Source organism: Acanthopagrus latus, chromosome 17 (assembly GCF_904848185.1).
Source record: "Acanthopagrus latus isolate v.2019 chromosome 17, fAcaLat1.1, whole genome shotgun sequence".
Classification (NCBI taxonomy): Eukaryota; Metazoa; Chordata; class Actinopteri; order Spariformes; family Sparidae; genus Acanthopagrus; species Acanthopagrus latus.
In genome coordinates this window covers 7,496,477-7,515,184 of record NC_051055.1, presented here as the reverse complement: position 1 = coordinate 7,515,184, position 18,708 = coordinate 7,496,477, and the positions used below count along the sequence as shown (strand labels likewise).

The following is an 18,708-nucleotide window of genomic DNA, read 5'->3' as shown; positions in this document are numbered from 1 at the left end:
TTCGTAGCCGCTTTCAGTGTCTGGGCAAATGCAGTCAGAAGAGGTGAGCGAACATTTATCTTCAGTCGATCAAGGCACTTTATCCCACCTGATCCACTGACCACCATGGTGTGATCTCGGAGTTGGTAGAGGATTAGTTGTAAGAGAAAGCAGTCAGGTGTAAAGTAGGGCAGTGCTGGACAAGGGCGTTGATTCTCGGTTGACTTTCCACACGAGACCCAAGGTAGACACACAAATACCCACTCAAAAAACACACTGTAGAAGGAGGACAAATCGCTTTTCATGATTGCCAAATTTAGCACTTCCCTTCGCTTTATGCAGCATTTTAGCTTGTTTTAGCTCATTGCTTTCATTTTGTGTACCACACTTTTGTCAGTAGTCAGCCTTAGAATTCCCTGTTACGTTTTTAGTTTCGACCCAAAGTTGTAAATTTTGTTGAATTTGCAGAGCGACTGGCCTTCTGCTTTCCCGGTCCCGACCCCCTGACCCCGTTTATGTCCTGACAGCTCAAGAAAGACAATAGCTCTGAACTGTGCAACAGGGGACAGCTCAGGGAGATAAGCAGATGCTCCTTCACAGCCTATCACAAAGTAGCCAAGCTGCCACTGAACTGCAAATGACACAAAGGAGAGATGTGTTGAAACAACAATGTCAGAAAGAAACGTGTTCCGAATGATTTGAGAGGAGATAATGAGAGAGAAATGACTTCAGCTGATGGAGAATATAAGACAGTCATCAGCTCAAGTCATTTAGTCATTTGTTTAACTTCCATACCTACTTTTTCCTCTTCAGCATCATGGAGTGATGGGTTGCTTTTCCCAGCATGCATTCGATGGGAAAGCAGAGGAGATTTAATGCTACGGAGATAATAGCATTAACGTTTGTAGTTGCTACAGCAGGTGTCGGGGTGGGAGGAGAAGGGTAAGCTGTGTTGCACTGTGACCCCTCTGCACACACACTGATAAGCTCATTTTTTCCATACTTGTGTTCTAATCTCCGAAAACTCAAAGGGAGAGGTGTCGTAAAATGCGTGAAGGGTGCAGAAAGGTGTTTGACGAGGCAATATACATGTGCAGTGTGTACCTCCCGCCTCCTGAGACCTGTTTGTTTTTAGCTTTGCCTTTGTTTTTTTCCTTATGGTGGTAGAGAGAGTACTGACAACAGAGAGAGAGATAAAGAGCAATAGAATAAAAGGAGGAGGGGGGTGTAATGTGTAGCTCGCCATTTCTCCAGGGGGAGTTTTTCATTCTTAACCTTCCTATCATGTTATTGTGCCTCGTGTTTACATAAATGGAGGCACTGAATAAGAGTGTGTGAGTGTGTGTGTGTGTGTGTGTGTGTGTGTGTGTGTGTGTGTGTGTGTGTATGTGTCGCTGGAGTGAGTTTCTTCTTGCAGATCTGCAGAGGGAGTGTATTAGTCTTTATTATTTCCTGGTCCTCTCCATGTGTCTGATGGGTATTCACGCACTCCTGATTACAAAGGCTGCAGCACTGCTCCTTCAAATGCTGAATTTCTCTCCACTGTATTCACTCAAGAGAGAGACAAGTATAGAATCACACCTCTTTTATTGATGCCAACTTCTGCTACAGGCAGTTTCACAGGTTTGGGGCAGAGTGCTGAAAGTGCTCAACAGCCCCTTCGAGACGGAGCCATCTGTTTGAAAAGGATCATAAAACTATAACGAGGAATGACTGGTGGTATATAATGTGTTTATTCATAACTGGGAGGTGTAACCTATGGTTATTTCTCCATTAGTAGACACACATTGTTGTTCTCGCGTATCCATTCAGTTTAAGGACACGTTTCACTGTGTTTTCATCAAGGTTGCTGACTGATGTGCTGTAGCCAAAAACTGCAGGCAAATTCACCATATTTGTCATTTGGTGCCTGGCAGAGAAATAAACACTGTGTATTTCGTCCTTTTCTTGCAGAGATTCCTGCAGTTCCTGGCATCTAGAAACACCTTGTTCAACCTCAGCAACTTCCTGGACAAAACCGGCTCCCACGGTGGGTGGTGCCGCTTTCCTTCCTATCTTTGGCCTGACAGGCCCTCCCTCATGTTAAACCCAGATGCATCCTTATTAAGCTGATCCTTCTAGTGCCAGTTCTTCCATCCCTTTATCGTTAGTTCCACTCTCCCTCTAATGCTTACATTAAATGGTTGTTTTCAGCGTTTTACGGTAGAACAGCAGTATAGCGAGCATCAATATTACAACCAGCCTGACCAGTTCCAGCTCTCCCAGGCCCGCTTCCCTCAATTAAACCCATCTCCATGGAAATGAATACAGTCTCCCATGGTGATAAACACCAGGTTCACAGTCTGTTGTCATGGACATGTTGTCTGCTAGGGTGAGTCAAGGATCTGCAGAGGTTAGAAAAGCCAGATTGTACATGCTTGAGAGATTTCAACAGCCTAAATAGTTGGTAGTCTCTTGGTCCACAAACAAAAACAACTGTCACGCTAGTTGTTTCAGCCTGCTTCCAGTTAGCCTAACCCTATTTAAGCTAAGCTAACCTCTCTCTGGCTCTAGTTTTACATGTCCCATACATACAAGAGAGTTATATGAAAGCTGATACCACTCTCATCTTTGTCGGTTAAATACGAAACTGCAGGCAACTAGCTTAGGTTATCATTAGACTGGAAGCAGGGGGAAACAGCTAGCCTGGCTCTGCAACCCTGACAAGTTTTTTTCAGATATTTTTGTTGTACAACAAAATGATATGACAATTTAATTAGTGAGCTTTAGAGAAGCTAGTAGGTACATATTTTACCTTCTCAGCGTCAGGCTAGCTGTGTCCCCTCCTTCCAGTCTTTAAGATAAGCTAATCGTCTTGTGTCGCTAGCTTCACTTGTTCACATCCAGACAAGAGAGTTAGATGAAGATTGTTACCACTGGCATATCTGTATGCTAAATATAAAGCTTTAGCCAGGTGATTAGCTTAGCATGAAGTCTCGAAGCGGGGGACGCAACTAGCATGACTCCGCAACTAATTTTTTTATGCTGATTTTATACACCTTAAACATACAATGAAACCAGTTAATTTGTGACTTTTAAAGGCGTGCATTTTTTTTTAGCTTTTGACAGAGTCAGGCTAACTGTGTCGTTAAGTTATGCTAATCATCTCTTGGTTTGAGCTTCATGAAGCATTCAGGCAAGTTAGGTAAGATTGATATTACACTGATTAGTCTGTTGTATAAAGTATAAAAAAAAACAGCCTGGTGATTAGCTTAGCTTAGCATGAGAGAATAGCTGTTTTTCCCAGAATCTAATCTTAGTCTTTGTGCTAAGCTAAGTGGCCTAGGTGGCTTCAGCATCATGCTTATCATACTAACAAGGGAGTGATCTCAACCTTTTCATCTCAGAATATAAATAGCTTCATTCTCCAAAATGTTGAACTTTTTTGTTTTTTAAGGTTGTCAATGACTCGCTAATTTCCTCACCCTTCTTTATCAAATGTTACTCCTTACAGTTGTATTTCAGACATTTTAGTGTTGTTTTTCCCGTAAGCAGTTTAGTAGCCTATTAATACGCTGCTCTGAGTTGACACTGGAAACTGTGCATGTGTTTATGTATGAGTGTGTCTTCCTCAGGCTACGACATGTCCACGTTCATCAGACGCTACAGCCGCTATCTCAACGAGAAGGCTTTCGCCTACAGACAGATGGCTTTCGACTTCGGCCGAGTCAAGAAAGGGTACGGTTTCTCGCTTGTCACGACACCGCTCTGCTGCGGTTTCCGCATTGTTATCGATTTTTATTCTTTTGCAGTGCCCTGTTAGTTTATTTGGGACCACAGCGTGCCCCCCTCTTACTTGCCCTCTGTATCCATCAGAATGAAGCACATCCCACAGCGGGTTAGTCGGTGCGTGGGATGGACTCAGCTACCTCCGGCCTGGCGATGGGTCAAATGCATGGCTCCGCTGCCTGTACTGAGTGCAGAGCTGAATACAGAGAGGGTTATTACTCAGGCTCAGAGTGGATGGTTCTGTTTTGCTGGCAGACACAAGGTCCCCCTGGCTGCTTAAGCTGGCACTGAAAAATAAATGCAGACTGCAGAATAGAGATCAGACTGGTTGGTTGAGACTATATTCCTGACAGGTGCAGACAGGTGCTCTCTGTGTTAGCAGATGGACGGCGTGTGGGTCTGAATCTTTCCGTCTGAAATCTGCTAAATGCTCACGTTCTCTGTTTCTTCCTCCGTGTCAGAGCCGAGGGAGTGATGAGGACCATGACGGTAGAGAAGCTGTTGAAAGGAATGCCCACCCTGCAGAGCCAGATTGATGCGCTGCTGGATTTTGATGTGAGTGACACCCGCGAACAGGGAACAAAGTCACTTTGTGAGGTTACTGAATTCGCTCAGGGATAAACAGAGTGGAGAAAAAAAAAAAGCTGCCAGCTGGGTTTAATAAAGCTTAGTGCTGAAGCAGCGTGTATGAAGACATGTCAGTAACAGCCCCTGTAACACGTGGGACAAGTGTTGAATTTAATTATGTCACAACATGTGCACCAGTGGTGTAGATGTCAACTCAGTGTGTAATCTAAGATTATGAATCCAATACGCCACTGAGACTCCAGAGACTAACTGGTCTCATACATTACAATACATCAGTATGATCCTGGAACATAATGGAACATTTCATTCTACTTGTAAGTTTGCCCTGGAAAGCAGGGCACAGATTACTCAAAACACATTACTCGTTACTTTATGTATTTACTCCCTGTGGAACGTAATTTGCTACACTTCTCATCCCATGACCTTTGTGTTCCTCTGCAACACAATGCAACACTACAGTGCGCAATTGCCAGTTAATAGTGTAATGTTAAACACCACATATGCCAATATGTCAGCACATATCCTTATTCTAATGAGGAGGAAGTACACAGGATCTTTCTTCAGATGGCAAATGAGCTGCATTTAACGGGCCACATCCACTCAAAACAACTCACTTGAGTCGCTCGCTCATCAAACCACGTCTTTGTAGACTAGTCCAGCTAGTTTGATGTGTTTATCACTGAAACAGTAGTTGCACCTCATGAGGAGGACTCTCCCAAATCGTCTGTTATTGTGTTTGGCAAGTGTAATGTGATTACAGTAATTTGTTACTTTTCAACACATCACTGTAATCACATTGCATTTGTCAATGCTAAATCAAATTGCAGTGCTATATCTTCAATATCATGTGCAATATTACTTTTTATGACTTCTTCACAAAGTCATTACCAATGCTTATTTCTCTCTTATTGTATTTTTAGTTTTCTTTGTTCTTAAGTTACTGCAATTTTGAGAATTTCCTTTGAGAGTGATAAAGTTCCGTTCTCTCATTTCTTCTCTTATCTTGTCTTACTTTGTCACCAGTCTGCTTTGTCTGTAAAATCCTCATCCCGTTGTACCGCTTATTTATTTATTTCTGTCTGTAGGTGCATCCCAAGGATCTGGACAATCCAGTGATAAATGCCTGCTTTCTCCTGCTCTTCAAAGACCTGATCAAGCTGTACGCCTGCTACAATGATGGCATCATTAACCTGCTAGGTAAAGCGCAGCTCTCTTTAGGTCCCCTGAAAGGATGATGCTGAGGGTTCTATGAGTTTTTTTTATTTTAACAATTGGCATTAAAACATGTTCCTATGGTACTGATAAAAAAAAAAAAGTGTGTCACAGATACATTGTTCTATTTTTCAAATGGTAAACATATTTTATAAAGCAGCTGAGCACTTTATTTTATAGCAAAGATTACTCGAACAAGAGTAAATGACGCATTTAGTGGGGGTTTGGTGCTCTTGTGAGAATTTCAGCAGCAGAACAGTGTATGTGGGATCACCTCAAAATATACTACAGTGCCGGGGTTCATTGTACTGATGAAACATGTCTCCCAGCGGAAAGGTTTGTCTCACATTTGTGTTTTTTTTAAACAACACTGGAGCTCTGTGGCACAGAGGCAGCATAAGATATATAAGGCTTTGGCTCTGCAGACAAACAAATGATATCAAGTGGGTAAAAATTCATGTGTCATGATCTCTGTGTTCCCAGAAAAATTCTTCCAGATGAAGAGAAGCCAGTGTAAAGACGGGCTGGAGATCTACAAGAGATTCCTGACACGAATGACTCGGGTTTCAGAATTCTTCAAAATTGCAGAGGTAGCCCGCAGAGACGCATTATATCACTGAGCAGCAGCTAAATGTTGTGCTGCTTGGTAACTGAGGCACTTAAACCTTACTTCCTTCTTTTTTACAGCAAGTGGGAATAGACAAAAATGACATACCCGAACTCACTCAGGTAAGACAGACTCAGGCATTTCCTTCCTTTTATTGATCTTCAATAAATTGTTACTGTTGGGTCTGTGAGGGTTTTTAGGGCTACATACTAACAGAGCATGTCAGGATTGTGTTTTTTCTTTGTAACTGTACTGCATGTTGTGTGAATGTCTGAAGCTCCCACCTGTTCCTTTCTCCTGTTGTTCACCATTATAGCTCCTCTTTGATAATAACCAGCCACTCACAGACAGCCACACTGTGTTGTTAAGAAAGGAGGCACTGTACCCCTCTTCTCTTCTTCTTGACGGGCCCTGTGCCCAACCCTTCTCTTTTCACTTCCAGAGATGCAGATTGATCATTCAGGCTGAGCGTGTGAGTAGCGAGCACAGAGCTAGCTTTGAGAGCATAGGAAAGGTCGACACTTGAACTTTGAGTGCGCTGAACTGAAGCACACTGCACAGCGAGTGCACACCCAGCAGACAGACATCAGGCGCTGTGATGAAGTGGGATGATGTGACTGGAAAAAGCCGATGGATAAGCTGTGACATGCTGAGCGATGCTGCTGACCGGGGCGGCTGTTTCCTGCTGCTGAACATCTGAGCTAAACACAGTTTTAGTTCAACAGCTCTATGAGGGCGGAGAAGACTGTTATCAGCTGGCGGCGCTGCAGAGTTTCCATAACATCTACATAGTCACTTTAAAGATTATTTCTGGTTTTATCACTAATGTAAATGATTCCAAAGATGAGAGACCCTAATTGTCCTGTTGTGTCGTGGAAACTCTCTGTCTATTCAGACATGGCAGTATGGATGACTTGCATGAGAAGCATGCTGTAATGTTGCCTGATTAAACTCAGGCTTCATAAACCACAAAGAGCTAATGGCAGGCCTATAAAACAGGTCCTCATCACACTGAATCAAACACATTGTGATATGTATGGATATTTGAGGGTGTTGGATCTTGTCAAGGCTTTGCTGATATGCTAGCAAGATTAGCTTGACTAAATGCTAGCCACCTGTATTATGTTAGCGGGGTGGATTTGTGGCCAAAATAGGTATTGTTTGATATTTTAGGAAATATTTGTAATTACTCTTTTGGTGAGAGTTATATAAGACGATTGATACTGCTGTCATGGCCACTCGCTGTATATGAAGCTCAGTCTGAAGCTCACTAATTAACACATTATATGTCATTAGTTTGAACTGTTCTTAAGATAAACTTTACTCCATATTTAATATTTTTTCTCTTACCTGTGTCTTACCATGAGTCTCTGAGTTTTGACGTATTTGCCCCAGAGATGTCTGCCTCGCCTTTAATATAATGGATTGTAGATGGCCAATACCTTCAAAACTCTGCAACTCACACCAAAAAACTGTAGATGGATGAATAGCACCACATGCAAGAGGAAAAAATATGTAGCTTTGATTTTTAGGGTGAACTGCCCCTTTAGTGGTAAGCTAAGCTAATCACCTGCTTACAGTAGCTTGATGTTTACAGTCCAGATGATAGAGTGGTGTTGATCTTCTTGTATAGTTCTCAGCTAAAGGTGAAAAGGCCTTTTTTTTCAAAATGTTGAACCATTAACCTATGTGGCTTTATACAGCTACTTGAGTCTTGAAATTTGCTTGAGTGGTAAATCCACTTCTACATCATTCCCTTCTTCAGCAATGTTCTTGAAAGCATCATTGAACGAAAGTGTTCAGTACATTCTGATGCACTGCCTGCAGAGTACTGTTATCGCTGCATTCTTAGTGATCAATTTATTTCAGTTTAGACTATAGCCCCAAAAATGTCAGTTCAAAATACTAAAATGTATTCTTCCCTCACAGTCTCGCAGCAGTTTCTGACTGTCTGTGGATGGGCAAATGGTTCCATTAGGTTCTCTCAAGCTAGGAAAGCATGTGAATGTTATTGACATGCTGGCTGCACTTTAGCATGAAGCTGAGCGTGGTTAAAACGATGTTTGGGGTTCACAGCATTGTCCTTTATCTCACACATGAACTGACTCAACCATTCAAGGGTTGTTTTCATGGAGAATTTATAGAAAGTAGTGCAACAAGTGTGTGTAATGTATCACATTCGGCCATAAATTAGAAGGATAACGTGATTAATCCTCACAGCCCAATCTAGAGGTGTCAGTCCTTAAAATGAGATTCGGTATGGCTGATAAAATTCGATTAATGTGTCCAGGAGAGGAACTATATCAATCTCCCAGATCCCTGAAACTATAACAGATTCATCTCACCCTCAGCCACCAATTTCTGTCCCCATCCCTTCCAGGATAGACAAGTTGTTATGTCATCACTCATGTAAGCTTGGGTGCCATTTTTTTGAGCAGCGACAGGATGTAGGAAACGCTCGAATGCGAATGATGGCAGTCAGAGCAGATCATATTCATGCCCGGAGGCCTGCTGCTGTCACATCCAAAGGAAGATGGTACAGACGTTTTTATATTGGCTGTTCGAGCATCTCAGCAACAGAGCCGTTAAGTCTGTCCATGGTCTGCAGAACAGCCGGCGTTGTCCTCAGTGGTGAGGACAGACACTTTAAAGTCTCTGGATGATTAATGGTCTGTTCATCCCTGACAGTGCAAAGACAAAGTAATGATCAGCCTCTCTGCCTTGTTGGTCTCTCAAAGTTTTTGGGATAATAGAGCAGACAGCTTTAAACAGCTAGATCAAGGATATGTAGCAGGGAATTAAGGAAAGTGAATTATTGACTTATTCCACTGGCTGAATTAGCTTTGCCCTCACATAATGATCCCCACCGGATATTGTACTATCCTTTTCACTGCATGTCAGGAGGTGATGATATCCCATTTAGCCCGTTTGAGCATGCAGCTTTGCATCGTGACTGGCTGGAGCATTGTTCTTCTCTGTTAGCATGCTGATTAAACCTTTATATTGTTTTGTCTTCTGTTCCTGTTTTATTGTTAACTGATTTATTTATTTTTTTTGTATCCTGCTTTATCCACCTCTTGGTCATCCATTTCCTGTGTACCAAATGGAATTATACGAATGATTACAAATGATCAAAGTATAACCAGACATCCAATGGAATATAATTATATGATGAAATAGTTGACAAGTGTTTTATAATAACTGTATCTGGTGTTTTATTTCTAACTACAATGAATTGACATTGTCCAAGCTGTTGGCAAATGAAACTTAAACAATAACTTTCAGGCCTTGTTAATTGTGGAAACTCGATGCTGCACACACATTTTTTGGTTGATACTCAAAAAATATTGATGCTCAGCAGCCCTAGTCCTGACTTCTGAAGGTTTATTTAAATTGCCATTCATCACAGAAGTATACAAGAAATTGCTTGACAAGAAAGTTACAGTGAAGTGATGCAAATCAGCTCAAGAGAGAAATTCACGAGTCCCAAGCTAGTATTGAATATTCAATTCACTAGTATTTTTCTTCTTTTGAAGACAATTGGGCATCAAATTTGCAAGCAGTTGATGCCGATTTAGATGTAAATTTGAATGCCATCTGGATAGCAGTTGAAGTCAAAATCATAATTAAAGATAGACTGACCAAGAGGTAGCAAGTTCACTGAAAAACAGCAATGCATCCTGAACCCAGTGACAGACTGAAGTTCAGAGATTGACACATCTGAGGATAGAGTGAAATGGAACATGATGTTGATAAGCTTCTTCTGAAAAAATGCACACGCAAGATGATTATGAGTGCTCCAGGAGAGGGACCTATGATATATCATTAAAGGAGACATATTATGTTCATTTTCTGGCTCATAATTTCATTTGAGGTTATTACTACTATAGGTTTACATGCTTTATTGCTCAAAAGACACATCAGTTTTCTCATACTGTCCAGTGCCGCGGCACTGTATTCCCACTCTGTCTGAAACGCAGTGTTTTGGCTCCTGTCTCTTTAAGGCTGCCCCTCCCAAAAACTAAGTCTGCTCCAATTGGTTAGCTCACACAGGTCTGACCCACTGCCACTATGCTTAATGTGTAAATCTGTGGGATACTGTGATGTCACAGAGGAGGCGTTTTAGGAGCAGTGTTTTCTGTGGGAGAGAGGAGCTTCTTTGTATTTTTTAACTTTTAAGACCTATTACATGCACAAGAACATATATAAAACACTGAGGGAAAGGTAAAAAAGCAAAATATGTGTCCTTTCAAGTGTGCCAACCTGCAACATTTAAAATGTGTGTGTCACACACTGCCTACAGTGTGAGGGTAGTCAAAGTAAAGGCACCTACCTCAGTTTGGTGATATCCGTCATCTTTAAGGATGTCAGGTACTTCTTACAATATTTTTCCAAGGAGATGTCCTACCACCATCAACCGGAACACGCAAAGAAACAATCCCTCTACTCAAATAATAAAAATAATCCACTTCCCGGTGTTTTTGTTTGACTGTGTGGTCCCCTGTGTTCTACTGTCAGTATAAGTATAATTAGCATTATCAGCCTCTCTGACTAAACCCAACCCTTGATAATGCGTTTGTCTCCGTTGGTTCACTCTCTCTTCATTACTCCACAGGCCCCAGAAAGTCTTCTGGAGTCCCTGGAGACCCACCTCAACACGCTGGAGGGGAAGAAGCCGTGAGTAGTTCAATATATCTGCCACCTGTTTCGGTTTTTATCATTAGCAGCAGCAACAGTGAGCTGAGGCTTCAATAATCCTGTAATTATACGGTTTCATGGTTTTCGTGCCATGCCGAAAGCCATTGAAGTTTGTAGTGATTTTGGATCAGGATAGCTTGGCAGTCCAACGTGCACCTGGGTTTGCTTGGTGCTCTCAGCTCTTTCTGGTCTGTTTGATGAGTGCTACAGCAGTGACTGCTCTATCAACACTACCTCCCAACTGTTCTCTGTTACTTCTCTAACGTGTCATTTCCTCTGTCTTTCCTCAACCCAGAGAGGATAAGTAAGTATTCTCTGTCGATGGGAGTAGTATTTTACCACTCACCAGATGTAACATTTGTGTTGATATATTTGCTTTCAGTGATTCTATAGAAAAAAAAAACAACTAACATCTGAACAAGCAGCTGTCATTAATGTTGTTGTCCTTATTATTTTGTTCAGGATGCATTTCTATAGAAAACACACACTGAGTGTTACGTTCATGTTTGTGACTAACATCATTTGCATAATTGCTGTCATTGACATTGGGGGTTGACTCATATGTTTCTTTCAGGGCCCATACGGATCAATAGTAATCCAGGAAACATAAAAGTATATATAACTGGAACCTTTTACAGAATTACCAATGATGTCATGTAACCAACTACAATTTACTCAAGTACTGTACTTATTTGGAGGTACTTTGCTTTAGTATATCCATTTCCTGTTACTTTAAACTCTCACCATACTTCATTTATTTGATAACTTTAGCAAGCACATTCAGATTATTCATTACTGGTCTGACATCAGGTAGTGTTGTGGACACTGAGACCACAGAGTGGTGACCACTAACGGAGAAAGGGTGCTGAATCAGTGCCAAAGTACTGCATTTGTCTTATTTTTTATTTTTATGGCAGTCAGACACAGAAAATACTGATAAAGGTAATCATGAAAAAGGTGACTATAGGCCCTGATAATCAGCCAAACAAATAATCGGTCAACCCCTAATTAACATACTGTACAATGACAGGTATTGCCTTTTAGCTGATGTTATCACTAACATATTTACCTTACTGTCCATCAGCCTGACTTTTACAAATCATCATTAGAAGCATGCCAGTCAGAAACCTTCAGCTCTTACTTTTTGTCTGTGATGTTGAAAAAGCTTTGTTGAGGAGTTGCTGAGGCCAAGATGCCATTACTCAGCAGCTCAGTGTAGATCCATTAATTGCAGATGTTTACTAAATGGAATTGGCTTGAAATGCTGCCTGCTTGAAAACACCAAAGTGATACTTAAGCTGTCACTTTGCCTCCCAGTAACAGCCGTGTGTTTCAGCTTGTACATCGATAAACTCTTTAACTTATGTGCTATTGTTGTTTTTGCAGGTCGCCTACTAAGGTAAGCTATGCTTGCTAATTGTCATAATGTGGTGGTAATAAAAGTACTCTTTGTTTATTTATTATAAGCACAGTTACTTAGATCTTTAGTGAGCAGCCTATGAGCTAAAAAACGCAAATTCTTCATTCCACTGCCAACAAGTAGTGATTCATTGTGAATTCATGTGTCAAAAGCTGTTGATTCACATCACTTTACATAACTGGGTTGGTCACCATGTTGACGTCCTCTGCAGCAGGAGGCTACCGCCAACAACAGCTCACCGGCTGCTGCTGCTCCACCGGCCAAGCCTGCACCTCCCGCTGCCGCTGGCGGTCCCCCTGCTCGCCCTGGGCCGCCTGCCAAACCTCCTCCCCCCTCGGTCACCCCAACTGCACTGGCCCCCGCCGCCGCTAAAGCTGCCAGCAAGTAAGAGTCACTCAACAATATTAAAAAGTGTTTGAACTGAGCCACATCCATTCCGAGTGAAGGAAATGACATCAGAAATGGATTAACTCTGTCAACACGCCCTCTCTCTTTCATTCTTTGTGTTTAGCGCTCTTGATGATGGCTTCTTGTTGGATCTAGACCCCATATCCTCCTCATCAGCAGGGGGCGCTGCTGCAGCTTCCTCCATGACTGGATGGGGAGGTGAGAACTTTTTGCTCTTTTAGTTGTTGATTGTTCGCAAAGGTTGGCCTCATTTATCTACTGTTGCTACAAAGAATGTGTTATTTAGCCCTGGATATGGCCGGTCTACTCAGCCTTACTTCAAATTTTTCTTTGTGGTCACTTGCGGTATTGCAGTGTTAATTTCCTCTGCAGCCGTAAAAGGACTTTACCCATAGACCACATCTGTAAAACTATGGACAGGATATTTCCACATGGAAACTACTTGTTTTGTTCTTGTAAGAGTTTCCTCTTGTAAGAAAAGCGATTAAAGAAACTGGTCAGTTTGTCATACTGTAAAGTCTTTGGGCTGAGCAGGAACTCACAGGCCAGGTCAGGCTAACATTAGCCCAATAAGTTGATTCCGCTGTTACTACTGTAACCAGGTGTAATGTGTACACTTTTTCTCTTGTGTTTTTGGTTTTGAGGAGGGTCACCCATCCCAAACTCCTTAGATGTTCAGTATCTCTCTTAGGAGGCTGTAGCTCATTAGCATGTGTAGAAATCCAAAGCTACAGTTGCAAAGCCATAACAGAACAACCAAGGGATGTTAATCAACCATCCCGTACATAAATGATAGATTTCAAATTAGACTTGTTTAGACAAACGATATCAGTAAATGACAGAGCATATTTAATAGACTTAAATGACATACATTTCAAATGGACCATGCTGATATTTGCATGTTTCATCCCATTAACTACAAACACTTTAACTTTGCATTACTGCAAACCATTTTCCAAAGCATACAGTGAGATGAGGTCCTTGCAGAGTGATTTTTAATACCACTGTAAAATAAATGGAAAGCGCTTACTGCTTGAAAGAGATAGGAAGAGGGAAATCAATTTAAAAAGCTATGATATGCTTTGGAAAATGGTCAGCAGTGATAGCAAGTATATAGCCTACGAGTTGAAGTCAGTGAGCTGAAACAAACTGTGGTCTTCTTTTGGAGGACTCCTTAAAGAAGGTTAAAACAATGTGGCCCCGGTTTATGTTTTTTTTTATTGGATGCTAGTTTGAATTACAGGGTATTTCCATGTTAAATGGGCTGCTGCACTGTGGCATGCCCTTTGTTTATCCCCACATCTCCACTGATACCCTGAAGATGGCTCGAGTCCAACTGTGGGCTTTGAGAAGCCTAAATCACATCAAGGAGCTCTGAGCATTATTCTGCTTTACCACTAGTCCAAGACTATTTTTTCTCTGGCTTGTCCTCCATAATGCAGCTTGAAAATGAAAGATTTCGAAATTTCATCAGATCATTTTAACACTGAAAAATCACAGCTTTCCTGTTCATGATCTCATTCATCCCTCTCACCCGTGTCTCTCTCTGTCTGTTGTGTAGATCTCCTGGCTGAGGGTGAGTACTCTGTTGACAGCACTGAATATGAGAAACGCCTGCAGGCACTTCACTTTTTACTACCCAACTTGGCTTTCTACCTAAATTTCTCATTGTCTTTCTATCTTTAGCACCTCTGCTAAACCTGTCTTTTTTATTTTTCTGTCTCTTTGACACTTCTGTCCTCCTCCTCTTTCCTCTTTTCTCCTATTTCACTCTTTTGGGGGGTTGTGACTGGGTCGTGGCATTTGGATTACGGGGTTTGTCTGCATAGCAACTCCGGCTGCCACTGAGGAAGCCTCTGAAGCTCTCCTGGCTGAGGGAGACTCTGCTGAAGCTGATGCTGATGCTGCGGCCGCTGCTGCCCCTGCAGCTTCTGCGCCCTCAGTCGTTGCCGCTCCCGCCGCCACTGCGGCCGCTGCAGCACCCACCTCACTGCCTGTCTCAGCTCCCACCGCCACCTCAGCCACAGACATCGACCTTTTCGGAGGTCAGTCTGGTCCCAGGATAGGATGTAGACCAGGAAACACAACACGGCAGCCTACCTGCTTCTCTCCACCGAATCCCCTTCATCGTTTACTGATAAGTTTCCCTTTAGTTTAAAGTTACAATATAGGGGATTAGGATTTGATTACCACTCTTTTGGTTGCAACTAGTGATATGTTCACAAAGAGTGCCAGATCATAAAACCATCCAAGTCTTAATGCTTTAATACCATCAGGTGACACGATTATGTGATGTAAGCAACATTTAAAAGAAACTCATAAACTTGCCAGAAACTATGACACTTGATTAAGCCGACGACACCTCGTGCCTCTCAGGTATTAACATTCACAGGGCCACACATTCACTCTTCAGAAGATTAATCACCCGGCAATCTTTGAAAAACTCAGAGGGTCTTTCAGCAACACTTACTGCAGCTCTGAAAGTATTTTACAGAAATCTGAAAGGATGAAAAATCTGAATGAAAAACAGTTGATAATGGCTTTTATATATATATATATATATATATATATATATAGCACATTATTTGGTATGACAATATTAAACCCTGGAGAAAAGAAACACATCAGTATATAACAGTATACCTATAACAGTTGAGCAAGCTGAAAAGATTCTTGAAATCCATTCAGAACTGAGAAGCGTTAGAAACCTTCTGGATTTTTCAAAGATTTTTTGGATATTTAATTTTGAATATTGTATTTGATCCCTGGTGGTGTGAGTCACATGTGATGATTTTATATCGTCACCTTTTTTCTAATGTTTTAACATCCAGCTCGTACACTAACGTGCTGACATAATGTCAAGCACACTGTTTGGCATTTGTCATTTGTGGCACATCCCAAAAATATAAGCCAGTGTAATGAATTACTAGCTTTTCGCTGGGTTTATTCAAAGCTCCACAACTGGAACAAAAACACTAATGAGTTTTGACATTAACATGTTTCAGACATTCAACAAAGTGTTTTTTCATAATCTTGTTTGCCTCAATAAACCCACTGCAGTGTAATTATTCAGTTATTCTGACTTGTATTTTGGGGATTTTGCTGTTTCTGTTCATCATCCTTAATGATTCTCTCCCTAATGGCTTACTAACAGTTTCATTAATATGTCATGATGATGAGTAACTGGATTTTATTTGAATATATTTTGGCTTTTTAACATTAAGCTAAGTCCTAGAACAGTTGAGCACCAAGTTCCCTTGTTCAAAGAAAGACTCTGCCTCGTCCATCCCTGACATTTTCCCTCTTGTCACAGAGTACAAGTAACTTGTGACAACTTGCCTCATTCCATGAGCCTGCACAGGTGGTGCTCTCACTGAATGCAGCATTATGCAGCCCATCAAAACTCTCCAAAGGGCCTGATTGTACAATCAGCAGTAACTGGGCTGCATACTTCTTGTATTCTCTGCTTTTTCCTGATGCTGACCTCTCATTTTTCTTTCCTGTCCATTTCATTTGTTAACTCATCTTTTGTTTGTTATGTGTCATGTGTCTGTCGGTGTGTTGGCCCCGGGTGTTATGTTTTGTGTTTGCGTTCCGGCTGTTTGCATCTGCAATACCATAGATGCGTTTGCACCTTCCCCAGGAGACGGTCCTGCCGCCGTGGCTGCGGGCCCCGCTGCTGATGCATTTGGTGGATCTGGTGGGTGACAACACAGCTTTTTGTTTTTGCAAGTGTTTGTAAGTGTGTGTGTGTGTGTGTGTGTGTGTGTGTGTGTGTGTGTGTGTGTGTGTGTGTGTGTGTGTGTGTGTGAATGTGAAGCTGAGATTGCTTTTATTATATTAAAGCTGCTTCTGCTTCCATAGGAGACAGTAGAACAAAGTGTGCCCCCAGGGCCTACTGTCTCACCCCAAATCCTGCTTAAATGCCCCAGTCATGGACCCTCACCTACTTCATCTTGACTACTCTTCTCCCGCTAATATTCACCCAGTTACTACAGTAAAAAGCGCAGCGGAGCTATTAAATATACTTTCAGTTGAGAAAGGATACCATTTATTTTCATACCCTAACCCTGATACTACCTGGTGGTGATGATGATGACGATGATGATTATACTCATCATTGTTGAGCATTTTCCTTTTTCCTTTTTCTAAAAATAACTACCAATTTACTTTTTTTAAAGTCAATAAAAAGTACTTCTTGTTGGTATATGTAATTTGTGCACAGAATGCTAACCATAGCAGCAAAGCAAATGGTTGCAGTTTATTTAACTTGTTTTGGCATTAACTTTATTCTGCTCCCACATTTGACCTCCTATACACAGTGCTTTAATAAGCACAAACCAGGATCTGTAAATGCTTCCTATAGGTTGGCTTACCTCGTCAGTTATAACAATAGGCATAGTCTCTTAAATTACTGTTGTCTAATCTCTGACTAACACATATGTACAGACATTCATGGTCACCAGAGGATGAATCCTACAGGCGTTGGTGTGCCCCTGATGTTCCATGTAGGCCCAACATCAGGTCAAAATTAGAAGTTTTGTGAAAGTACCTGCAATGAGACATTCATCAGTTTCGGCTAAAATGCTAACAGGCCAAACTAAGATGGTGAATTCTGAAAACTTCAGCATGTTAGCTTAACCAGAAGTAACTGTGGTCATGTTAGCATGCTGACTTTAGCTGTAGCTCAAGTAGTGGTCTTGTTTTCTATTGACATGAATTATTCAGAGATAATTAATAGTTGCTTGTGTCTGGTTTTTTTTTTTTGACAAAAACACGTTGTTTGGATGAAAAATATTTGGCAGTGAATTTAACTTGGGTAATTAAGTGTGTGACAATGTAAGAGGTGATGGGACTCTACTGTAACAACATGCCTATGAAAGAAAGTTGTAGAAACACAGGCTACTAGCTAGCGTTGCATACACGGAAAGCTCACTTTTCACTCTGAATGTGTGTGAAATTATCAGTTGAATTAAATTAATTCACCCATAGTTCCACTGTAGGAATATTACAGAGTTTCCAGAGTGCACTCTGCCACTCTGAGAGAGTGGTGCTTTGAATAACTGAAATAAAGAGAGGGTAACATAAACACTCTTAACATTAGTGAGGGGGCTGTGCAGTATCTTTCGTCTCATCTAAGACTTCTATTGGTCTGTGGGTTGGCTAGTTGAGCCTAGTAGCTCTTAAGCAGTTTCTTTTATTACCTATATTAGGTATGTATTACTGTAGCATCATGGTTTTATCACACAGCTAATTAGTTATTAATTAGTAATTAATCAAAAACTATTCACACTCTTGTCAGGTGATTAATAACTAATAAAGAATTAGTCCTTCTTGTCAGTGTAGCTTGTGGTTGCAGTTCTGAAGTTAATGAGTGACATGTGCTTGGCTTTTTTTCTTTATATCTAACCCTGATTTGGAGCTTCAGAGGTATCTTGCCTCACATATATGCTTTTTACAGTGTTTGTTGCTTTAACAAACCCTCAATCCCCCCTTCCCCTTCCCCATCAACCTACCAACCCCTTCCCTTCTTCTCTAATCATTAATCCCCCTAACTTCTCAACGCCATCCCCGTGCTGCCTCTCCTGAAGACCCCTTTGCTACGACGGAGGGGAGTGGGGACATTGCTCCTGAGCTGGACCTGTTCGCTATGAGGCCCACCGACACGGCGCCCACCGCCATCATCCCTCCCACCTCTAGTGAGGCGCCGACCATCGTCGCCCCCATCGCTGCCCCCGCTGCCCCCACCCCTTCTTCCACCACTACCACTACCACCACAACCACCACCGACACCACCACCACAGAGTCTGCAGCTGCTCCGACTCTAGATATCTTTGGTGGTAATGTCCTCTCATTTTGCCTAACACTGCATTGCCCTGCATTATGACGACGAAGATGATGATGATGATGATGTAGGCTGTGATAATGATGACTATGTTGCTCTTGCTAGTGATGATGATGATGATGATGATGATGACAGTAGTGACAATGACGATAACCTGCCCAGTCCCTACATCTCAGATTTGTT

The 18,708-nt window shown here is 41.7% G+C and overlaps 1 protein-coding gene across 21 annotated transcripts in view; it reads left to right on the top strand.

Annotated features, from left to right (window-relative positions):
• snap91a (synaptosome associated protein 91a) overlaps nucleotides 1-18,708 on the top strand; it is a 53,643-nt gene that overhangs the window by 23,069 nt on the left and 11,866 nt on the right. For 5 of the 21 annotated variants that reach the window (XR_005070786.1, XR_005070785.1, XM_037075135.1 and 2 more), the window contains exons 3-17: nucleotides 1,933-2,008; nucleotides 3,594-3,696; nucleotides 4,209-4,302; nucleotides 5,421-5,532; nucleotides 6,031-6,137; nucleotides 6,235-6,276; nucleotides 10,770-10,831; nucleotides 11,148-11,156; nucleotides 12,239-12,251; nucleotides 12,484-12,656; nucleotides 12,784-12,878; nucleotides 14,242-14,256; nucleotides 14,510-14,725; nucleotides 16,303-16,380; nucleotides 18,272-18,520. Coding sequence is in view for 18 of the 21 variants with exons in the window: in XM_037075135.1 (XP_036931030.1) it covers nucleotides 1,933-2,008; nucleotides 3,594-3,696; nucleotides 4,209-4,302; nucleotides 5,421-5,532; nucleotides 6,031-6,137; nucleotides 6,235-6,276; nucleotides 10,770-10,831; nucleotides 11,148-11,156; nucleotides 12,239-12,251; nucleotides 12,484-12,656; nucleotides 12,784-12,878; nucleotides 14,242-14,256; nucleotides 14,510-14,725; nucleotides 16,303-16,380; nucleotides 18,272-18,520 (1,444 nt within the window). In the remaining 3 variants the exon portion in view is untranslated. The remainder of the gene's footprint in view (nucleotides 1-1,932; nucleotides 2,009-3,593; nucleotides 3,697-4,208; nucleotides 4,303-5,420; nucleotides 5,533-6,030; nucleotides 6,138-6,234; nucleotides 6,277-10,769; nucleotides 10,832-11,147; nucleotides 11,157-12,238; nucleotides 12,252-12,483; nucleotides 12,657-12,783; nucleotides 12,879-14,241; nucleotides 14,257-14,509; nucleotides 14,726-16,302; nucleotides 16,381-18,271; nucleotides 18,521-18,708) is intronic. The other 16 variants (XR_005070787.1, XM_037075148.1, XM_037075147.1 and 13 more) reach the window with 10 other exon arrangements.